Raw genomic sequence first — 23016 nt, 5'->3', positions numbered from 1 at the left:
AAAGATGTACACCTGGGATGTCAAATTACACAGAGAAAGATTTACAAATTACCACCTTCAAATCACAGATTTTCAAAGCACCCCAATAATCCACATTTTTTTAAAGGAAATTGAAGCACAGAGGAGGAAAGACTTGGCAGCCAGGGTCAGAACAAAGCCACACTGGCTCCCTACTACTTTCTCCAGCCACATGTCCCTAACTTTCCCATTTCTCTAGGCTGTACGCACACAGAAGTCTGAGACCCCCTCTATACATACAATCACACTCACAACAGAGAAGTAGTTAACAATTTTCTTGCCTGCATAAAGGGTGTCTGCCTGTTTATACCATGAGTTGGGTGGGGGAGGATCAAGTCAATTATAACAGAAAAGCAATAATAGTAATTTCCCAACTCTTCCAAACCTCTGTTATTTTTAAACCACCATCTTTTATTTATAGTCTTTGTAACTAAACTGGGGCTTGGCATTTCTCTTCATGCAGGTGAACTCACAAGTCTGTAACTTGTGAGAGTGTTATGGATCATCGAAAACTTTACTATTCAAAGTGTGGTTGCCCCATTCTCACCCTGCTCCACCTGTGGCACTGGCATCACTTGAAGCTCTCTAGAAATGTAGACTCTCTGTCTCTGGCTCCACCCCAACCTACAGAATCAGAATCTGTATTTTAACAAGATCCCCAGGTGGACTACAGGCACATAAAAAGTGAGACACTGATCTAACACACTTCTCTGTAGGGCAACACCATATCTAGAACAATTCAGAAAGAAGAATGGTTGGATAAAATGGGAAGGGGGGTGCGGAGGAAAAACTAATTCCTGCAGGACTGCACTGATGTATATGTGGACTAGAAACAAATAAATCAAGTATCATCTATCTGATAAGTTGGCTTTAAAATAGAATTCCAGAGGCTTAAGTTCAATTCATTCATTCAACAAGTATTTATTCATCTGATGTTTACTATGTAAGCAAAAAAGTATTAAGACAGGTCTCCTGCCTTCAATAAGCATGCAGTCAAGTAAAAGTGACATTATAAAGTAACACAGAAGAAGGTTCAAAGTGTTGGAGATTGTGATGGAGATATATATGGAGGTCCAAAGGAAATTCATGGTGGAAGGGTAATAACTAAGAGGTTTCTGTAGTTCAAGAGTCAGTACCTATGGTTCATGAAGCTATTCACGTTGTAGACAGCTGTGGCCCACATGGCTCCAGCAGTCCAATGTCCAGCAGGGTTTAGTCAATAGTGATAAGAAAAACAAGCTAACTAATAGAAGAGCTACTGTGTCACTGTACATCAGACAGCCAAGGCTTTGGCTGGCCAGGGGTGTCACTGGTTACCATTAAGTGATCTGAAACTGGCAGCACCACCCATGTCCACTGTGTGCTGCCACAGCGTTGGACAGTAAGTACTTGAGGGCATGCAGAACACCAAGCTGCACATATAGCTTAAAGGCTGACGATCCATTTTGGGCAGCAAAGACAGCAGAAAGTTTAGTCACATGAACAAGGAACGAAAGAACACAATTACAAAGACAGTCAATCCACACTATCTCCAAAACAAATGATGATGATGATGATAGCAGATAAAACTCTGACATATGCTATCATCTTAGAATGAACATACATGCCAACGTTCTATTGTCCCAGAGAAAGGCATGTAAATGTTATTGAAGACATCTAAAAACAAACCCATGTCCTCTGTGCTTCCTATATATGCAGTTCCTCCAAAGACATGAGAATTTGGAAATACGCTCTCAATGGGCAACCATCATTTCCATGATTTAGTCTCAAAGACCACAATTTTACAAAGAGTAAGCACATGATACCATCAGACAATAACATAGGAGTGTGTGAAAATAATTACTATAAATAAAACATGGGGACAACCTCCCACTTAACTCCTATGCAACATGCAAAAACCTCCAAGACATATTGTTGAGTGAAAAAACTAAGTACATATTTATTACACATTAGCACATAGAGGATGATATCATGTATAATAAAATATATAAACACAAAACCAATACTACATATTTTCTGTAAGAAAATTACACAGAAAAAAGCCTTAAAAGATATATACTAAAATGGATCAGTAACTACTTCTTGAAAGGAGATAACTGGCCAGGAATGAGATTGAGGAGTATGGAGATTTCAATCTCAGTTAAAATATTTTGAATTTTAAAAATAATTGTGAAGTAAAAACATATCTAATATATATTAAGTTAAAAAGCCAAGATGCAAAACTGTGTGTAGTAGAAGCCCATCTGTGTTGTGTTAAAAGAATATACACTTATACATTTGCATTTGTATAGAAAACAACCAGAAGGATACACATCAACTATTAACAAAGGTTACTCTGGGGGAGCTCGCCTGGGTAAGAGACACTTGTTTCTACATTAAACGCTTGTTACTCTTTGATTTTTATTCTATGAATATGTATGAGTTTTATAATACATACATAAACTTTGTTTACTCCTCAGTCCATAGGGAGAACTTTGTAATAAAAAAAAAAACCAAAAACAAAAACAAAAAATAAATTAACCCATTTCATGACCCCTTCTGATGGTTCTGCTTTAGATGGTCCCAACTGGGAGGCAATGAAATGGGAAAAAAACAAGGATTACAATCTATTAAAATATGGTCTAGACACAAAAACACATAATATACAAAGGAAAAGATTACTCTTTGTATAACCAACTGTATTCTAATGTTTTGGTGTCATGTTTCTATTATCATTACCTTCTATGTTATATATATGCTATATATTCTCCTTTCTCAGGTTAATTATTAAATGTACTAATGTACATTTTCAGCAGATACGATGCTGAATTAGTCTAGGTTAAGCGATAAAGGACTTGTTTTTCAGTTCCTGAGGACAGTATAGGCCCAATGCCAGGGTATTTCCATCAAAACTAATTTAGAGGAGAACTGGTTCAAACACTGAATTGGTGTCAAAGGCATAGTGTCCTAAAATTCAATTATTATTTGATTTCCTCCATTCAACAAACCCATCCCTTCCCTCCTACCACCATTATTTGGGCTTAACAATTTCATTTCCATGCACAGGATGTCCTCACATTGACAAACCATAATAATGTGTGCAAACACATAAAGTGTCCACGGCACGTCAGTCTCCACAGAAGCAGAAGCAACTCTAGCTGAATTACCACTTGACATTAGGCAGCATTACACAGAAATCTAAAAGCAAAGCCCTTCTAGCACAGATAAAACTTCAACTCAAGTCAGGCAATCCCTCATTGGAGTTGTCTGGGACCAGAATCTGATAGCATTTACTTACCCCCATGACTCTGCCACGCTGCTCAACATCCTCCCACATGAAATGAACTATGATACGACACATGTATTTCCCACTCCGGCCTTCCTGTTTCATTCGGACTAGACACATCCTGGATGGGAAAAAGACATAAAGAGTAACTGGTTGTTTGCATTTTTTATATCACACATGTGTAATGGGTAACTTCAGCAAAGAATACAGAATCAAAAAAACTGAAAATGATCTTATTAAAAAAAACGACAACACTTTTATTGAGGTATAACATAGATACTGTAAAGCACACAAATCTTAAGTATATAGCTTGATGGATGTTTACATGTTATATATAGCCATGTAAGCAACACCCAGATCAAGAGAGAGATTATTTACAGTACCTCAGAAGGCACTCTCATACATGAAAAGGACACACATTTAATTGTTAGAAGATAAGCAAGTCAAAATCCGTCATTTTACTGAATGAAAACAGGAGTCCTAAAGATGGAAAGTAATTTGCCCAATACCATAGAGTAGTCTGTAAAGATGGGTATAATGCTGTGCTGTCCAACACAGAAGCTACTAGCTACGCGTGGCTATTAGGCACTTTAAATGTGACCGGTTCCAACTAACATGTGGTATAAGTTTAAGATTTGAAGATCTAGTTCAACGAAAAGACTACAAATATCTCAAATTTTTTTATACTGCTTACATGCTTACATATTATTTCAGATATAAGCGGAGTTAAATATAACTGAGTTAAATAAAACCTTCTATTAAAATTAATTTCAGAATATTTTCTTTCTACTTTTTAAAATGGAGCTACTAGAAGTGTTTAAATTAAATATATGACTTGTGTTGTTTGTCATACACAATATACACAAGGTGTGTGTCTAGGCATGGCACCTACCTAGAACACAGATCACAGAAAGTATGATGATTTTACCTATGTAATTATCAAATCATTTCCCCCATGAGAATATAAGTTCCACTGAAGGCAAAGATGAAGCCTGAATTTTTTTTTATTTTTAACCATTCTATATCCAGGTCTTAAGTATAGTAGGCACTTAGTAATTATTTGCTAAATAAGTAAGTGAATAAAACATCTCAGGGCAAAGTTTAGGGCTTCTTCTATACCACATTGCCTCTAATTAGCCCATAAAGCTCTCTTCTTAAGACCTTCCATAAGAATATAAGAATTATATTTTATTAATTAGTAAATATAATATTATACTTAATTATATATAAGAATATAAACAGGGTCATCAACTTTCCAAACTAGTTCCTAATCTCAATGAACATCCCTATTTCTATTATCTCTTATTTAAATTAAAAAAAAAATTTTTTTTAATCTTTATTTTTGAGGGAGAGAGAGAGACAGCGCAAGCAAGGGAAGGGCAGAGAGAGAGGGAGACACAGAATCTGAAGCAGGCTCCAGGCTCTGAGCCGTCAGCACAGAGCCCAATGCAGGGCACGAACCCACGAACCGTGAGATCATGACCTGAGCCGAAGTCAGACACTAAACCAACTGAACCACCCGGGCGCCCCATATTATCTCTTATTTAAATTTTTAAGCAGCTACAACTGGGCTACTCACCAAAAGATAATTCCTGCTATAGTTATGGAATAGTCAATCTAAACTGATAATTAATCCTGCCCGTTAAAATCTACTAGCAATCGTATGGCACAATGGAATGATTCCAGCCTGGCCTGTGCCAACATCTCTGTTAACAACTAAAGATGTAGAAAAGAAAACATACTTACCAAATTTGCAGATGACAAGGGGTTGGGCAGGAAGACAAATATGCTGGATGACCCTACCATGAACCAAAAATATTCCAAGAGACCGTTTCAATGGGCTGAATCTAACAGAATGATTTTGAACAGGGATAAACCTAAGTTCCTGTCCTTGGGTCTAAAAGAACTGTAGGTACAAGATAGGTGAGTCATGCCCATTTACATGTGAAAAAGCCTTATAGGCTTAAGTTGACAACTGACTTCAAAGGATGTCAAGGTAATGATGAGGTTACCCCCCAAATAAATGTGATTTTAGATACAGTAATGGAAATACAATATCTTCGATGTGCAAAGTGACATTTTTGTTCCATTCAGCACAGGTCAGACTCTGCTTGAAATACTGTCCATAGTTTTGAATATCATTTTATATATACATATCTATTTTTTAATATTTACTTATTTTGGGTGGGAGAGTGCAAGCAGGTAGGGGCAGAGAGAGGGGAACAGAGGATCTGAAGCAGGCTCTGCACTGATAGGCTGACAGCAGTGAGCCTGATGTGGGGCTTGAACCCATGAACTGCGAGATCATGACCTGAGCCAAAGTTGGACGCTCTACTGACTGAGCTACCTAGGTGCCCCTGAATGTTATATTTTAAGAGACAAAAGGAAGAGATGAAAGATCAGAAGATCTATAACCTGGAGAAAAACAGGTGAGTTGCCTTAAATATTGTAGGAAAGCAATTAGACTATTTGTCCAAGAGTTAAGAGTCAGGATCAATGGGTAAGCCACAGGGGGAGAAAGAATCACTCAACACTGAACACTGAAAACAGTAACTTTCTAGCAGAAGTTTCTGAAGATTTGAATGATGGAATGAATAAGCCCAAGACATAGAACGTGCTTACTTCTGAAGAGTGAATAAATGCTTTGTGAGAACTCAGCTATCTGACAAGTTGACTACATGATCTTTAATATCCCTTCCAACCAGGAGATTGGCTTATGCTGTGATTTTAAATTTGTAACCTCTGAACCCAGTTAGTGCCTAAGAAATAATACTTTATAACAATAAAAACAGGTCATGGAAAAAGACTTGGCTTCTTCACATGATACAGAATGTATTCCAAAGCAGAAATAAACCAGGGAAAGTTCAATAGTCCTTTTCCATAAAATTTTCTTAATCAAATCACTCATGTCAGCCTCTCACCTGAAAAGACACTGTGTGTTTTGATGCTTAAGTGTCGTCAGAGGCTAATTCATCAACAGCAATAGTGAGGTAATGGAATTCTTCATTTATTTGAAAATTCTGTAGTTTGTTAATACACCTGCCTTCTGAGGTTTAAAAGGCACAGATTTTCTCAGGCCATAAAGTATACATTATGCTATGTTCACAAGTGTAGCTACCATCTGTCACTATCCAACCCTATTACGATACCATTTTGACTATATTCTCTATGATGTAGCCTTTATCTCCATGACTTATTCATTCCATAAACTGGAAGCCTGTATCTCCTACTCCTCCCTCAGCCATTTTGCCCATCCCCCAACCTCTCTCCCCTCCGGCAACCATCAGTTTGTTCGGTGTACTTATGAAGCTATTTCTGCTTTTTATTTGTTTATTCATTTGGTTTTTTTAGATTCCATACATAAGTGAAGTCATACGGTATTTATATTTTTCTGACTTATTTCACTTAGCATATACCCTCTAGGTCCATCCTTGTTGTGGAAACTGGCAAGATCTCATCCTTTTTATGGCTGAGTAATATTCCATTGCGCGCGCGCGCGCACACACACACCACATCTTCTTTATCCATTCATCTACGAATGGACACTTCAGCTGCTTCCATATATTGGCTATTGTAGATAATACTGCAATAAACACAGAGGTGCATATATATTTTCAAATTTGTGTTTTCATTTTTTGGGTAAATACCCAGTAGTGGAATTCCTGGACCATATGGGATTTCTGTTTTCAATTTTTTGAGGAACCTCCATACTGTTTTCCACAGTGGCTATACCAATTTACATTCCTGCCAACAGTACATGAGGGTTCCTTTTTCTCCACAGCCTCGCCAACACTTGTTATTTCTTGTCTTTTTGATGCTAGTCATTCTCACAGCTGTAAAGTGTTATCTCACTGTAGTTTTGATTTGCACTGCCCTGACGATGAGTGAGGCTGAACATCTCTCCATGTGTCTGTTGGCCATCTACATGTCTTTTTTGGCAAAATGTCTATTTGGGTCCTCTGCCCATTTTTAATTGGATTATTTATTTGTGGTGGAATGCTGAGTCATAGAAGTTCTTTATAGACTTTGGACATTAACCTCTTATCATATAGATCATTTGTCAATATCTTCTCCCTCCCATTCAGTAGGTTGCCTTTTTATTTTGTTAATGGTTTCCTTCACTAGGCAAAAGATTTTTCTTTTGGTGTAGTCCAAGGCTGGTCTTCCTACTGTCTGACTTTTTAAATGAGGAAACTGAGTCTTTGAGAAGTAACTTGTCCAGAGTTACAAACCACTAGATTTATAGGTGAGATCTGAACCTGATAATCTTGTCCCAGAGTTGTACTGTTTTTCTGCTGCCTCTAATGACTAGTACATATCTTAGAATCCATTTACTCTCTTTTTCTTTCATTTAATCTTCACAAGGGCAGTAATAGTTTCAAAACTAGCATCACATTAGAAATAGCCTATCAGAAGAGGAAGACTGGCTAACTTGAGGCAAGAATACCTACAACAACAAAAAGTAACTATTGGCAGCCTAACAGGAAAGAAAGAAACTAAAAATATATTGAAAACAAACACACACACACACAAACAATAGCACAGCAACTGAGGTTCAACAACCCAGCGCAACTCAAAGACAGTCTGGCAAATTACAGTTAAGCATTACCAGCACCCCCCCCAAATCATCCAGAAAAGGTTAAAGTACACTGGCAAGTGAAACGACAATGAATGAAGCAAATCCAAAATGGTAAACAAACACGAAAAAGACATGATGACCCTGGTGCCCACCACAAAACAAAGCCAGCACCCGTTACAGGCTCTGACTGTCCAACAGTTAAGTCTGAGTCACTAAGGAAACTACATTCCACAACAACTGAGAACACCAGGTTTAAGTAACAGAACAGGACAGCTCTATTTCAATTTCCATCATGGATACATTCCTCATAATAAATGTTTAAATTAAATGTTGAGAAGCCAAATTACATTTTACTACTGATTCAACTTCATAATTTCAGAGCTCTGTTCTAGGGAAAGTGGAGAAGAAAGTGGGGCGGGGGGGGGGAACACCTCCCTGCTAAAAAAAACATAATAAAAATTGCTCTTAAGAATGCAAAATAAACTTTAAAAAGAGATAACCTTCTGCTCAAACCTAAAACTCCTCAAAAAAGAAATTATTTTTAGGGGCAGCTGGGTGGCTGAGTTGGTCAAGCATCCAACTTCAGCTCAGGTCATGATCTCGTGGCTCGTGGGTTAGAGTTCGGAGCCTCCTTCAGATTCTGTCTCTGTCTCTCTCTGCCCCTCCCCAGCTCACAAGTGCGTGCATGCATTCTCTCTCTCTCTCTGAAATATAAATAAACATTAGAAAAATTAAAGAATAGATTTTTTTTATTTTTACCTTTTATAAACTTTTTTTTTTTTATGTTTCTGAAAAAGAAAGAGCTCACACACACAGGGGAGGGGGAGAGAGGGCGGGGACAGAGGATCCAAAACAGGCTCTGCGCTGACAGCAGAGAGCCCAATGCAGAGCTCAAACTCATGTACCCATGAGATCATGAGCTGAGCCAAAGTCAGATGCTTAACCAATTCTACCACCCAGGTGACCAAAAATAGATTACTTTTAAAAATCTTTTTACAAAGAGAGACTCTAGTAATAAAAACATTCTTGTTATTAAATAAATAATTTAATCATTTATTTAACAAGTATCTACTAAGTACCTACCCTGAGTGTGGACTTAGTCTGTATATAAACTACTCTCTGTTTAGGAGCAATTCCGGTTACCTGTCCCAAGTTTGATGATGTTCTTAAACCCACAACTTATTATTGAGGTTTTGAGCTTCACAGTACATCTCAGTGATCCCAGTGGCTCATAAATAATACTGATATCTTTTACACATAAGGAAAGCAAATAACTCAGCTAGCAAAGTAAAGAAAAAAAGGAGTGGTCAAGCCCTAGTCCTGACTCCCAACTATCACTGAAAGGTAAGCACAGAGACAGGGGAAAAGGGAAAAAGACTCACTCACTAAGAGTTTCAAAAGACAAAGGGCTAAGATAAAAATTTTACCTTAAGGCAAATAATAATAATGATTACTGTCACTGATGGCGCCCTCTAATATCAGACTTGTCACTCAAAAATGCATTTGCATTCACTCTTTCAACCTAGTTTAACTGTTCTCATTTCACAAAAAAGAACACTCATGCTCTGAGGAAAGCAGAGAAGGAAGTAAAAAGGCTTCTTCCTTAGGGTGCCTGGGTGGTTCAGTCAGTTAAGTGTTCAACTTCGGCTCAGGTCATGATCTCATGGTTTGTGGGTTCAAGCCCCACATCGGGGTCTGTGCTGACAGCTCAGAGCCTGGAGCCTGCTCCGGATTGTGTCCCCCTCTCTCTCTACTCCTCTCCTACTCGTTTTCTCTCTCTCTCTCTCTCTCTCTCTCTCTCTCTCTCTCAAGTGAATAAACACCAAAAAACATTTTTTAAATAAAATTTTTTTAAAAAAGCTTCTACCTCTAGACTTATAAAATGTTTCAGTGTTTCCCTATCTTAAAATAAAAAATTTTTAGAAAGTTTCCCTTCCATCCTGTTTCTCCCTTTAGTGATCACTTTCTTAATCACTTGGAAAGTCTTAAAATGTATTTTATAATTACTTAAGTAACTTAAAAGAGCAGAGCTAGAATGAAGCCTGAACTTCTGCTTTCCCCTAAGCCACAGTGTCTCCCAGGTCAGTGTCCCTATCAGCTATTTCCCCCATTCTGTGACAGCACAGTTCCAAGAGCCTCTCCCTGCTAGATCAGACAAGGAAGAAGACAGCGACACTGCCTGCAGAGTTCGAAGGAACAACAGTCCTAGCCATGCTTTCCTCCTCTCTACCTAAATCTGGGAGGGAAGAATTCTTGTTATTCTTGATGCTGACCTCCTGCCATGTATTGGCAGCTCCGAGTATCCCGTCCCACTTGCTCTGTTTGGGCCTTCTGACAATACCAGTTGTGTTTGGCCTTCTTTCTCCCTCATGGTAGTTTATAAGCTGCTCAGAGTGGATCTGATTTGGAATTCAAGGAAGACTGGTGGGCATTCAAGACAGGTCTGTCACTCTGGCTGCTAATGAAGGAATCCCAAAGGGGACTTTCACATAGCTTGTTTCCCTTATTCTGCCATCAGCTGAGGCCAAGGAAGCAGAGCCTACCTGCCCACACTCAAGCCTCAGCAGTGTGCTAATGAATGAGTTTATTTATTTGTGAGCTGGCATGCTTACCCTTTCCTGGGGCTGTGTACATGGCTATCTCCACCTGGTTTCCTAAACTCCCTCCCGATGAAGCCTAACCTTTATGTGGGGAGCATGGGGGCCCCAGGACCGTCTGTGGGCAAACAGACAAGTGGGGTGAGGCACTTCCTGAAGCCATCTCACCTGACAGTGAGCCTCCTCCAAGAACTACACCCGGCCTGTGGCCTGCCTGTCGGACCCAAGAGACCAAGCTCCTGGGTAGCAGGTACCAGTGCTTTTAGTTTAGTGTTGACAAAATGATGCTGCATAGGCCTTTGGTTTGGGCAAAAGCTACTGTGTGTTTGAACAGAATGACTGGCTGGGGGAGGGAGAGAAAGGATGTGCACATGGCCAGGGCTCACCATATATAGCAGATCTGAAGTTGCTGGAATCCAGCATGAGCTTGAAAGCCCTACAGCTGCATCAAAACTGCTGTGGCGATTTTGAAGAGCCCTCTTGCAAAGGCCGGGAGTGTCTGCCAAGGCAGTTCTCTGGCTGGACTGAGACTGGGACCAGTCTGTTTTCCAACCCCTTCCCACCTGCACAATTTATTTCCTTGTCTTCTTTGTCAGAGGCTTCTTCCCCCAGACTTATAAAAATGTTCCAGTATTTCCCCATCTTAAAATTAAAAAATAAAAACAGGGACACCTACGTGGCTCAGTCAGTTGAGCGTCCAACTCTTGATTTCAGCTCAGGTCATGATCTCACAGTTGAGGGATCGAGCCCCAAGTTGGGCTCCTCGCTGGGCACGGAGTCTGCTTAAAATTCTCTCTCTCTTTCTCTCTCTCTCCCTGCTCCACCATTATCCTTCCCCCACTTATGCTCTCTCTCTCTCTCTCAAACAAAATAAAAGTAAAAAACAAATAACAAAATGTTTCCCTTCTGTCCTGTTTCTGATTATCAATCAGTGATTATCAATCTTAATCACTTGGAGTATCTTAAAAAGTAGCTTACAATTACTTCTTAATCTCCTAATAACTCCTTAAGATCCCATGTCCTCTGGTTCTAGACCCCAGGAGGCCAATGCAACTGCTTGTCTTGACAATCCCCAGGCAGTCCCCCTTCCCTGTGTTCCCATAAGATCTGTGGGTCTGCTATACACAGAGCTTATCACCCTGAACTGTTCTCAGGTCTACTTTACTTGTGGCCTCTCCCAGGACAAAGACAGTGAGTACCAAGAAACAATTTCATATCATTGGCGAACAGTGAAATGCTGTTCATATTCATGGGAAGAAACCCCCATCTCCATGACCACCAAAGGGGAACACTCAAGCAGGAAGCCAAGTATTGAATGGAGAAGGAGCAGGAGAATGGATCTCAGGTCCTCCATTACAGATGAAGAGGCCTGTGAACAAATTCCTTAAAATTGCCAAAATCGTCTCCCCATTGTAATCATGAGAGGGTTGAACTGGATCTGTGGTTATTAAACTGTGGTCTGAGTTTCCACAGAGCTACATAAGAGTCCCTTACCAGTGCATACATTGTGAAGACCTGAGTGAACAGGTCATTCTCACTTCCTCAACCCAAACAGCAATTCTTTATCTATGCATATATGGTGACTGGGTATAAAATTTCATATTTAAAAAGGGCCCAGCTGGTAAAAGGATTGAACCACTAGATCTCTTTACTTGCAATGCTTTTCATGCACCTTTTGACTTGCTAACTTCTACTCATCAGTTTAGACGTCATTTCTTCAGTGAAGCCCTCCCTGAATGACCCATCCCCCCATCTAAATTATGTACCCCTCTTCTCCCTGCCATTTCCTCTCATCATGCTATTTCAGCTGTATTCTATTAATGATTTAATATCTCTCTCCCACACTCTGGCCCTGTGAGGACAGGTTCAATTGGAGAACAGATGTAATAATTTTATGGATTTAAGATGTTTTTAATGTTTATTTATTTATTTTGAGAGAGAAAGTGCAAGCTTGTGTGATGGAGGAGGGACAGAAAGGGAGAGAGAATCCCAAGCAGGCTCCACATTGTCAGTGCAGAGCCCAACTCAGGACTTGAACTCATGAACCACGGGATCATGACCTGAGATGAAATCTAGAGTTGGACGCTTAACCAACTGAGCCACCCAGGCAGCATCCCCCTCCTCCCTTTTTAAAGTATTCTCTACACCCTATGGAGGACTAGAACCCACAACCCTGAGATCAAGAGTTGCATACTCCAGAGACTGAGCCAGCCAGGTGCCCCTAAAATTTTATGAATTTATGTTTAATAATGAGCTGGTACTGGGGCGCCAGTCAGTTAAGCATCCAACTCTTGATTTTGGCTCAGGTCATGATCTCAAGATTCATGAATTCAAGACAGTTCGGAGCCTGCTTGGAATTCTCTCTCTCCCTGTCTTTCTGCCCCGTCCCACTTGCTCACTCTCTCTCTAAATAAACTTTAAAAAAAATAAGCAGGTACTTTAAATAATAAATAGTATTAACAAATATTAAATAGTATTAGTATCAATCAGCAATTATTTAATTACTTTGGTAGTTTTAATTACCAATGAGGAAAGCAACTTAACACTGTTGAGTTAGCCAGATCCACACTTAGAATTTTCTCTCTGCCATGTACTAACTAGTTCTTTGGACAAGTTTTTTGACTTCTCTAAACCTCTGATCCCTCATATATAAAACCTCTGATCCCTCATATAAAACAAGAATAAAGTAGTTGTAACAATGAGTGAGATAATACATGTAAATAAATAAAAGATAACATATGTAAAGGGCTTGGTAATTATATTTATGACACACCTGACTTTAAAATAATTTTTTTAAGATTTTTAAAAGATGTTTATCTATATATGAGAGAGACAGACAGACAGACAGACAGACAGTGTGTGAGCAGAGGGGCAGGTAGAGAGAGACAGAGACAGAATCTGAAGCAGGCTCCAGGCTCTGAGCTGACAGCACAGAGCCCGATGAGGGGCCCAAACTCACAAGCCATGAGATCATGACCTGAGCTGAAGCTGGACGCTTAACTGATGAGCTACCCAGTCGCCCCTAAAATAATTTTTAAAAATACAAACTGCAGGACACCTGGGTGGCTCAGTCGGTTAATTGTCTGACTTCAGCTCAGGTCATGATCTCATGGTTTGTGAGTTTGAGCCCCACATCGGGCTCTGTGCTGACACCTTGAAGCCTGGAGCCTGCTTTGGACTCTCCCTCTCTCTCTCTGCCCCTCGCCCACTCACACTCTCTCTCTTAAAAATAAATAAACATTAAAAAATTTTTTTTTAATTTAAAAAATAAAAAATTAAAATTAAAATACAAACTGCATTTTACTCCCTCCCCATTCCATCTCCATCATAGGCATACTCTAATTTTATTTATCCCATTCCATCTTCTAAAATTAACTTCTGCATTTAGAAGGTACTAGCATTCCATGACAAATTTTGAGAGGAGTCTCTACAAATCTATTAACACTTGTAACGCCAACATAAATTCCAGCTACATACATGTAACAACCCAGAGAAACTTAAGCAGGAGCAGAGCTTTGCCACTCTCACCCAACCAAAAGACAGTGCCAGGACCCTTCCAAATGCCGTGCGAGTCAAGTTAGATCTGAGAACATCAATTACTTGATGAACATTTATTGATACAAACTAAGAATAATACACAGAACTGTGAGAAGTAATATCTCATTTTCATATCTTTCCAAAAAGATAAAAATAATTCTTGCTCTCAATAAAGTCACCATCCACAAAGAAGACTGATACGATAAAACATAAAAATGTTACATGATGAGTGCTATGACAGAGGTCCCTAAAATACTAAGTAAATACAGAAGAGGAACTAACTCTTGCTTTCAAAGGAAAGGGAAGGTTTCAAACAGAAATGATACCTGAGTTAGATACTGAATGAAAAAACAGGAGTTTTGTCAGGTAAAGAGGAGAGAGAAGGGCTTTCTGGACAGAAGAAAACTTGGTATTTCTATTATATAATATTGTTTTATCTTGCAGAGGAGGGAGTGTTGGGGATAGCAGTACCTAGAATAGTACCATATGAGAGTAGCAGGGGTGGCATATTCGGTGGAATCTGAATGCCATGCTAAGAAATATACTTTGTCCTGAGAATAATGGAGAACATTAGGGAGAGTGTGTGCGTGTGCACGTGCATGCATGCTAATTTAATTTGTATTGAGAAGATCAATGGCATGTGAAGATGGAAGTTGGAGGCCAAAGACCAGTTTTCAAGTACTGTTTCTTATAATCCAGTAAAATCAATTTAACAGGTCACATGTTAAATTTTTTCTTTAAAATGAATTCAAATGGAATAGAAAATATCAGAGATTATCTGACATTTTAAGGACAAGTTTTACAAAACTGTAGTATCAGAGATGTGTGTTCTGGGTTGCAAAGTAAAATTCATTTGTTACTGTGGGTCATGGGCAAAAAAGTTTGAAGGGGTGACTGGTGACTGACCAGATGAGGGGGGTAAGGGAAGAGTCAGGGAGGTCTCCCCAGTTTCTGGTGTGGACACCTGAATGGATTGCAGTGCCATTGCCCAAGACAGTAAACAGAGGAGGAGGCCTGCTTTTATCAAGTACACATTTGGATGCAGGAAAGCCTAGACAGCAACCTCTCTCAACAATTTTTCAGCAGCCACATTCAATACTAACCTTGTTCAGCAAAGACAAAGGACACACAGTCATTGCAGCTGCTACAAGTTCACGTGAATACACAACTGATAAGGCCCCTCTAGAAACTGGACATACACAGAAAAACTTGGGAACTAGAGAAGGCAGATAGGATAAGGGAATCATCAACACCTCCTCCAGGGGAACTAAAAGGATGTGAGAAATCCTGTCCCTATTCTAAAGGCCAACAGGGAGCCATCACACTTGGGAACCCAAGCAAGCTTTCTGAAAAGTCCACTGCCAGGGTATTCTGTTTAGTAGGGGTTTTTTTCCCCCCTTTGGGGGATGGGGCAGATTCTTTCTACTTTTATGACTGCTTTCTAAGCCTCCTAACCTCTCCCTCATACTACCACCTTCAGGAGGTATTTCAACCCTATACATCTCTAGGAAGTCCACTGGGCCCTCTAATACTGGACTTAGCTATCTTTCAGTTACCCTCTTGGAGCTTCAGGCTAAGAGAACAGGGCTGGAAGAACATAGCTTCTCCACAGACTTGGGTGGAATGATTACTCCTCCTAATACCCCTACCCCTTAGAAGAGAAAGTCTCCCCAATTCTTCTTGGAGGATAACAGCACAAGTGGGCCCCAAAACAGCACAAGTTTTACAAAACTGTAGTTCGGGCAGGAAGTACAGTTGCCTATAATGGATGACGGTGAAAGAAGTGCTGTGCCCAAGGCACAAGCAGATACTCTGGAAGTACAAGGAAGTATAACTAAATCCAAATTTGGTGGTGGTTGCGGCGTGGGGGGCAGTATTGGATAAAGAGTGCTCTGTGGCAGAGATGACATTGAGATGTACCATGAAGGGTGAGGAGAATTTCTATCAGAGAAAACATGGGCATTTTAGGTTTAGGGAATATCAGGAACAACACCCAGGACATATGAGCAAGGACATGGGAGTATTTGAGGACAGCCAGTTGTCTGAAGTGTCTGGGGCAGGTTTGTAGAGGAATTCAGTGGGAAAGGTTGCCATAAAGTATACTTCCTGCCTGTTATCCGCTAGACAACGCACATCATGTCATACCCATCTCTCCAAAGCCCCACAGTCCTTAACACACAGTAGGTCCCCAATAAAAGTTTGTTGATTCAAACTGGAAAGCTACTGATTCATTCCACTGAAGACTGCAGATCGTGAGAACTAAAGAGAAAGGGTGGAGGGGAGACCAAATGTAGATTTGAAGCAGACAGCTTCCCTCCCGCTACTTAACTGGTAATAGTAGTACTCCCCATTCCTCTGAGAAATGAAACCAACCTCAGCAAGGAAGACACAGCAAGCATGTCTGGAAACGGTGGCTATCTTGAGAGAACTGTAAGTAGTTTCAAGGTTCTCCTGGCTACTATTAGGGATTGACCTTGGGATGTGGTCACAGGGATTATATATTTGATTTTGCCATCCACTCCCTCTAACACTCTGATACCTCTAGTTATATAGGCAATAAAGAGCCTTTCATACAAGCTCTGAATATTATCTTTGAGCTCCTCTGGGAATAGCCTCGCCTCTTCTGCACCCTCCCACCTTTCCAGTGAGTAATTCTACAGTGCCACTTCTGCAGTCCTCTCCTCTTGAAAAAGTAGTTTTCCTCTCAGTATACCCAGCTGCCCTCCCTAAGCCTTTTCCTAACCTTCACCATTCAGACAGAAGGTAGTCTGCCTTCACAGCTATGTGACTAAAAGACATGGTACATTTCAAAGAAGAGGCAGAACTAGTAATGGTTTTGATAGTTGCAGCTTCCTCTGTGATCCCATGGGCACTACTTACTCAGATTTATTACAGAACTTAGCCATTCTCCGATTTGTCACGGACTATTTTAAATATCTTCTCTCCTGAGGCTCCTGGGTGGATCAGTCAGTTGAACATCTGACTCTTGATTTCAGCTCGGGTCATGATCTCATGGTGCATGGGATTGAGCCCCACGTCAGGCTCTGCGCTCAAAGTGCAAAGCCTGCTTGGAATTCTCTCTCTCCTTCTTTCTCTGCCCCTCCCCGTGCTTGCATGCACGCGCGCTCTCTCTCAAAATAAATAAATAAAATTTTGAAAAAGAAAAAAATTAAATGTCTTATCTCCCTCACTAGACTGTGGGCTTCTTGAGAACCACAGCTAGTTCCCAGCAAACTACCCAGGACATAGTGTGCACTCAATGAAGTACTTGCTTAGAAAAAAAATAACATAAAATAAATTGCCACCTTATGCCCCTTAGCCAATCTCAGTGACTATGTGAGTTCAGGAGAAATATTTCAGAGGTGATCAAAACCAAAAAGTCTTTATATAGTAGTCAGTTCTGTGATGCAAAGCTCAGCTGAAGGCAGTCTCAAACAAGGGTCCTTTTGACAGGGCAACCATTCCCCACGTTCCTCAGATACTCACTATGGTCAAAGTAGTAAACTTAGTTCTCCAGAATTTACTTTCCTGAGATCTGGCAGTTCAATAAATGCATTCCCCAGCCCCCACTTCAACGTCTCTCCTATATCCTTCTGACCTTTAATACTGTGTAACATTAGATGAAAAATTGATTTTTTTGGCTACTTAATTTGCAGCTGAAGAAAAAATATACTGTTTAAGGTGTTAAATATTTTTACACGCAACAAACCTGGCACGAATCTAACCTGTACGCACATTTTAGAGGTACAGGCGTAAATGTCAGTGCTATAATTTGTTATAAGTTTCTGATGACCAGCAATGAAAATGACCACGGATTCTCACAATTCAAACCACTTTTACGTAAATGTGAACTTTCCTAAAACAGCCAAGGGAGAGAACTTTCCATCCAAGCTCATAGAGTCTCTAAGAGATACTGATAGCATTGTTCACTGGGGTAGGTGTTCTTTGAGAAAAGCCTACAAATATTAGGTTCTTTCTGGGACTATGCTTTGACCTTTAGTAAAAATGTGCTTTAAGACATTAGTTATTAAAATGAAAGGAACAGTTTTTAATGCCTGAACAACTGCCATTTCATATATTCAGCCCTGCTGAAGGCTATACCTTACAAGTCAGCAGTGTTTAAAAAAAAAAAAAATTTGGTGACTTCACTTAAATTGCTCACTTACCAGACGTGAAGCAGAGTTATAAGAAACCATGAATTGAATGTATCAGGCATCTGACACCCTAGAAAATAATAATAAAGTATAAATACGTGAGGGTTCAGAGGAGAAATATCGCCTATATTTTAAATATTGGTAGGAATCTGTTCAACTAAATATATGGCAGTTATAGTGCTCTGTGATTATACTACCATAGAGAGGGCCAGGAGAACCACAGAATAAGACTACGAGTTGAAAGAGTATTGAATGCAGTCAGACAACCAGCCCTCTAGTTCCAGCCCTGTTACCACTTTGCTGTGTGGCCTTGGGCAAATCACTTTTCTTCTCAGAGGCTGTTTTCTCACTTTGTATAATGTGGCCTAGATGATCTCTATGGTTCCTTCAACTTACATGTTATTTTCCCTTCCTGGTCTCAAATTCTTCTGGAAAGCTAGGAAGAGACTACTTTGCCTACCCGAATTAAGTACAGGCTTTTTTTACTTGAGCCCTGCTAAGTCTAAGTTCTAGTTTCTTTTTCCTGTCTTCCTTAAGGTGACCCGGTGTACTAGGAACATGGGAATGCTGAATGACTCGTCCAAAATAAATGACCAGGAGAAAGAAATGGGGCTGTAGGGAGCTGTAGTTGAATAAAAAAGCAGATTATATCTAATGAAAGGCCATTCATCAACCTGTAGGAATGATAAAACTGGGCTTTAAGTTACCAAAACTCAGGTCAGTGCTTAGCCATCCAAACCTCTCAATTCTCAGATCTCTAGGAAATGCCCCTGGCTAGATGAGGGGTCCTCCACTGAATGCTGAATGTGCCCACCCTGTTACATGACAGGGAGAAAAGCAAAAGCAAGAGGACAAAGAAAATGAGTAACAGTGGGAAATGCAGGCCCTTCGGGTACAATCAGTCCTTTGGAGAAATGACTCAAGATAAAAGGGATATATACTGCCTTGCAGCAAACAATGAAGTATACAACGTACTAAATGATAACACAAAGGGGCCATTCGGAGAGAAAACACAGGGTAGGACCTCTGTGAGGGACACTAACACCGCCAGTAATAATAAAGAGCAGTAATTCCTTATAGGCTATGTGTGACATTATAATTGGTGCTTACAGGCATAAGCTCAATGAATCCTACCAGGCCTATGAGGTGGGTATTAATATTACCCTCATTTGACAGGTGAGAAAATGGACTCCTAGAGATCATGACAACTGCCTAAGGTCACACAGCCATGAAATGAAACACCTGGGATCAAACTCAGATCTGCTTGATTCCAGGCACCATGTTCTTAATCACTAACTGCTTCTCTAACACTATAATCAGAACCTAACATTCACTAAGGGCCCATACTTCCTGCCAGGTCCACTGCTAGTCATGTCAATAATTTTCTCACTTAATCCTCACTTTAACCCTGAAGGGAGGTATTATAACACTCATTTAGAGGCTCAAAAAGGCTAAGTAACTTGAGGGCAGCCACAATATTAACAAGCTCGCGGTTGGGCAGGAGTTTAAGTCCAAGTCCGTCACAAAGTGACACCAAAATACTCTGGTGAGTGTACTGGGAGGTGCCCAGCAGTTGTCAAGTGGACTTCCTCTTGGAACCCAGCAGGAGGGAGGTGAAGGCTGGCCTGGCCAACCATACAGCTATTAAGATACATGCCATCTGAGAGTGGGCCAACCACCCTCCACCTAGAACAAGAATAGCCATGAGAAACTCTCAAGCCCAGATCTGAAGTTGGGTCTTTTTTGGATGCTAGAACAAAACATTAAAAAGAAAAGTTTTCTTGGAAGTCTGTCTTTCAATCTGGAAAATGAAATTTGGCTGCTTCTAAAGGACAATCTGTTCAATTGCTACCTCTACATCAAAGTTTCTCAGCAGCCTCCAGGAGCCTTTCCAATTTTCTCAGAGAGGGAATCAGTTCTTGGGCTGGAAAGCAAAGACAGGCCAGCAGCTGGACTTGGGTCACAATTTTCCATTCTGGGGGTCGGCTCAGGGCTGAGGATGGGAAAAGAGCTGCATATTGACTCCCTGTATCCACTGGGGTCAGAACAGAAACCCAGAGTAAAGCCCTAAAAAACAAGACCACTAAATGTCTGAGCATGAGCAACACAAAAGCACAGCAGATCTTTAGCTCAATGAACTATGTTTAAACACTTCAAAGCTAAAATCTGTTACTGTCTTCTGCCATGATCACACTCTTGCAACAATATACACTCGGTGCATTATTTTCTGAGGCTATGTACTTTCTTCCTCACTACCAAGTTGGATAAAATTAAATAATTCATTGCTGTTATGGAGTGGCAGTATTAACACAGTTGTTTGTTTAATGCAGGTTTTAGGGTCAGACCTCCTGATTCAAAACCTTGACTCTACCTCTTACTTGCTATTTGACTCTGGGTAAAGTTATTTAGCCTTCTCTGTGCCTCAGCTGTCTTCTCTGTAAAAATGGGGAGAACAAGAGAACCTACCTTATAGGGATTTGTGAGGACTAAACGAGATAAGGCCTGTAAAACGTTTAGCAAAATGGTTAATAGTTAATACGTACTCAATAAATATTCACTATGGTTGTTTCTCAGTGAATTATTTAAACACTAGGGTTTAAAATATCTTAAATAGGTCACTATTTAAGACTGTGTCAATAAAATGATGAACCTCAATCACTGACTCAGAACTTACTCATTAAGGAGCCTCCTCTCCAAGGTAGTAAGTCTTTTAAGAGCTAAAAACAAAGCAGTTTTCAGGCAGTATGGAATTAAACTTTACTGATTGGCCCCCTCTGCTCCAAAGTGCTCTTCATAACAGTACTGATCTCCAGAAGACCAGTTAGCAAACCACTGTATGCTCACAGAGGGTATGCTCATTTATGTCACAAATGATATACACCATCAGAACATCTTGAAAACAACAGGTGGCTGGCTGTTAAGGTTATCTCACCAGTCAGAACCCCCAATGTGTAGGCCTCTGGATCAAGACCTTTGAACACCTTGGCTCTGAGATGACAGAGAGTCTATAACTTGGGGCCTACCCACTAGGCTATTATAGGCCTATTGTTTATTCACAAGCACACTGTTAGTGAACAACTCATTCTTATACAATCTTCATGAATTAACACTGGCTTCGCTTTTGTTGGAAGAGTGAGGATGATAGTGTTGAGCTACCTAAGCCTCTCTATCCTTTTAAAAAATTACTGAATGCTCAGGACTCTAAAAAGTCAAGTCCTTAAATACCAAAAGTCTAAGAGAGCAACAGCCATTTTAAAGGTGTAATCTTGGAGGTGCCTGGGTGGCTCAGTCCGTTGAGCGTCCGACTTCGGCTCAGGTCGGGATTTCACAGTTTGTGAGTTCGAGCCCTGCATCGGGCTCTGTACTGACAGCTCAGAGCCTGGAGCCTGTTTCAGATTCTGTGTCTCCCTCTCTCTGCCCCTTCCCCATTCATGCTCTGTCTCTCTGTGTCTCTCAAAAATAAATAATGTTAAAAATAAATAAATAAATAAATAAATAATAATACAGGTGTAATCTTGGAACCAATATATATATTCTCTTCCTTTACCCCAAACCTATCTGGCCTACTCTTTAGAATCTTTCTTTAGAAGATGCAAGGGTGGGAGCACCTGGGTGGCTCAGTCGGTTAAGCGTCGGACTTCGGCTCAGGTCATGATCTCACGGTTTGTGAGTTCCAGCGCCGCTTCAGGCTCTGTGCTGACAGCTCAGAGCCTGGAGCCTGCTTTGGATTCTGTGTCTCCCTCTCTCTCTGCCCCTCCCTGCTCGTGTTCTATCTCTCTCTCTCTCTCTCAAAAATAAACATTAAAACAAATTAAAAATAGAAGATGCAAGGGGCACCTGGGTGGCTCAGTCAGTTAAGCGTCCGACTTTGGCTCAGGCCATAATCTCATGGTTTGTGAGTTCGAGTCCCACATCAGGCTCTGTGCTGACAGCTTGGAGCCTGGATCCTGCTTCAGATTCTGTGTCTCTGTCTCTCTCTGCCCCTCCCCTGCTGGTGCTCTATCTCTCTCACTCTCTCTCTCTCTCAAAAATAAATAAACATTAAAAAAAAAATTTTTTTTAAAAAAGAAGATGCAAGAAAGTCAGTCTCATTGTTTCATAGATATTTATCTGCCTCCAAATGGTATTTACCAGATTGGATCCCTTTTTTATTCACTTGCCACAGTTTGGAAACACTATGGTTTGATTTTAAAATTTAACCTACCCATAAATTACAAAGATGGACCACAATGGAGCATAATACAAATGAACAAGCTGTAAGTCTAAAAGGCAACTCTCAGGGCACCTGGGTGGCTCAGTCTGTTAAGTGTCTGACTTCAGCTCACATCATGATCTCACAGTTCATAAGTTTGAGCCCCACATCAGGGGTTGTGCTGTGCTGTGCTGTGCTGTGCTGACAGCTGGGAGCCTGGAACCTGCTTCAGATTCTGGGCCTCCCTCTCTCTCCACCCCTCACTTCCCTCCACCCTCAAAAATACATAAAACATTAAAAATAATAATGAATGGATGCCTGGGTGGCTCAGTCAGTTTAAGTGTCTGACTTTGGCTCAGGTCATGATCTTGCAGCCCATGAGTTTGAGCTCCACATCGGGCTTTGTTGCTGACAGCTCAGAGCCTGGAGCCTGCTTCAGATTCTGCATCTCCTGCTCCTCCCCCATTCACACTCTGTCTCTCTCACTCTCAAAAGTAAATAAACATTTAAAAAAATTTCTTTAATAATAATAATGAAAAAAAACAAAAAGCAATTCTCAAACTGAGTCCAAAAAAACCTTAAGCAAGGGGCACCTGGCTGGCTCAGTCAGTAGAACATCTGACTCTTGATCCAGGGTCATGAATTCAAGCCCCACATTGGGCAGCGAGCCTACT

The 23016-nt window shown here is 40.5% G+C and overlaps 1 protein-coding gene across 3 annotated transcripts in view; it reads right to left on the bottom strand.

The window, feature by feature from the left end:
• The window catches only part of LOC106973933 (ubiquinol-cytochrome-c reductase complex assembly factor 1), a 100183-nt gene that overhangs the window by 40722 nt on the left and 36445 nt on the right, over positions 1–23016 (bottom strand). For all 3 annotated transcript variants that reach the window (XM_015071104.3, XM_027069938.2, XM_015071111.3), the window contains 2 exons: positions 18163–18220; positions 3296–3404 (listed from right to left, as the gene is read on the bottom strand). In XM_015071104.3, the coding sequence (XP_014926590.1) occupies positions 3296–3404; positions 18163–18220 (167 nt within the window). The remainder of the gene's footprint in view (positions 1–3295; positions 3405–18162; positions 18221–23016) is intronic.

This window comes from Acinonyx jubatus, chromosome A3, assembly GCF_027475565.1.
Source record: "Acinonyx jubatus isolate Ajub_Pintada_27869175 chromosome A3, VMU_Ajub_asm_v1.0, whole genome shotgun sequence".
In the NCBI taxonomy this organism is placed as follows: Eukaryota; Metazoa; Chordata; class Mammalia; order Carnivora; family Felidae; genus Acinonyx; species Acinonyx jubatus.
Note: the sequence above shows the minus strand (reverse complement) of the source record. Positions and strands in the feature narration are given on the sequence as shown.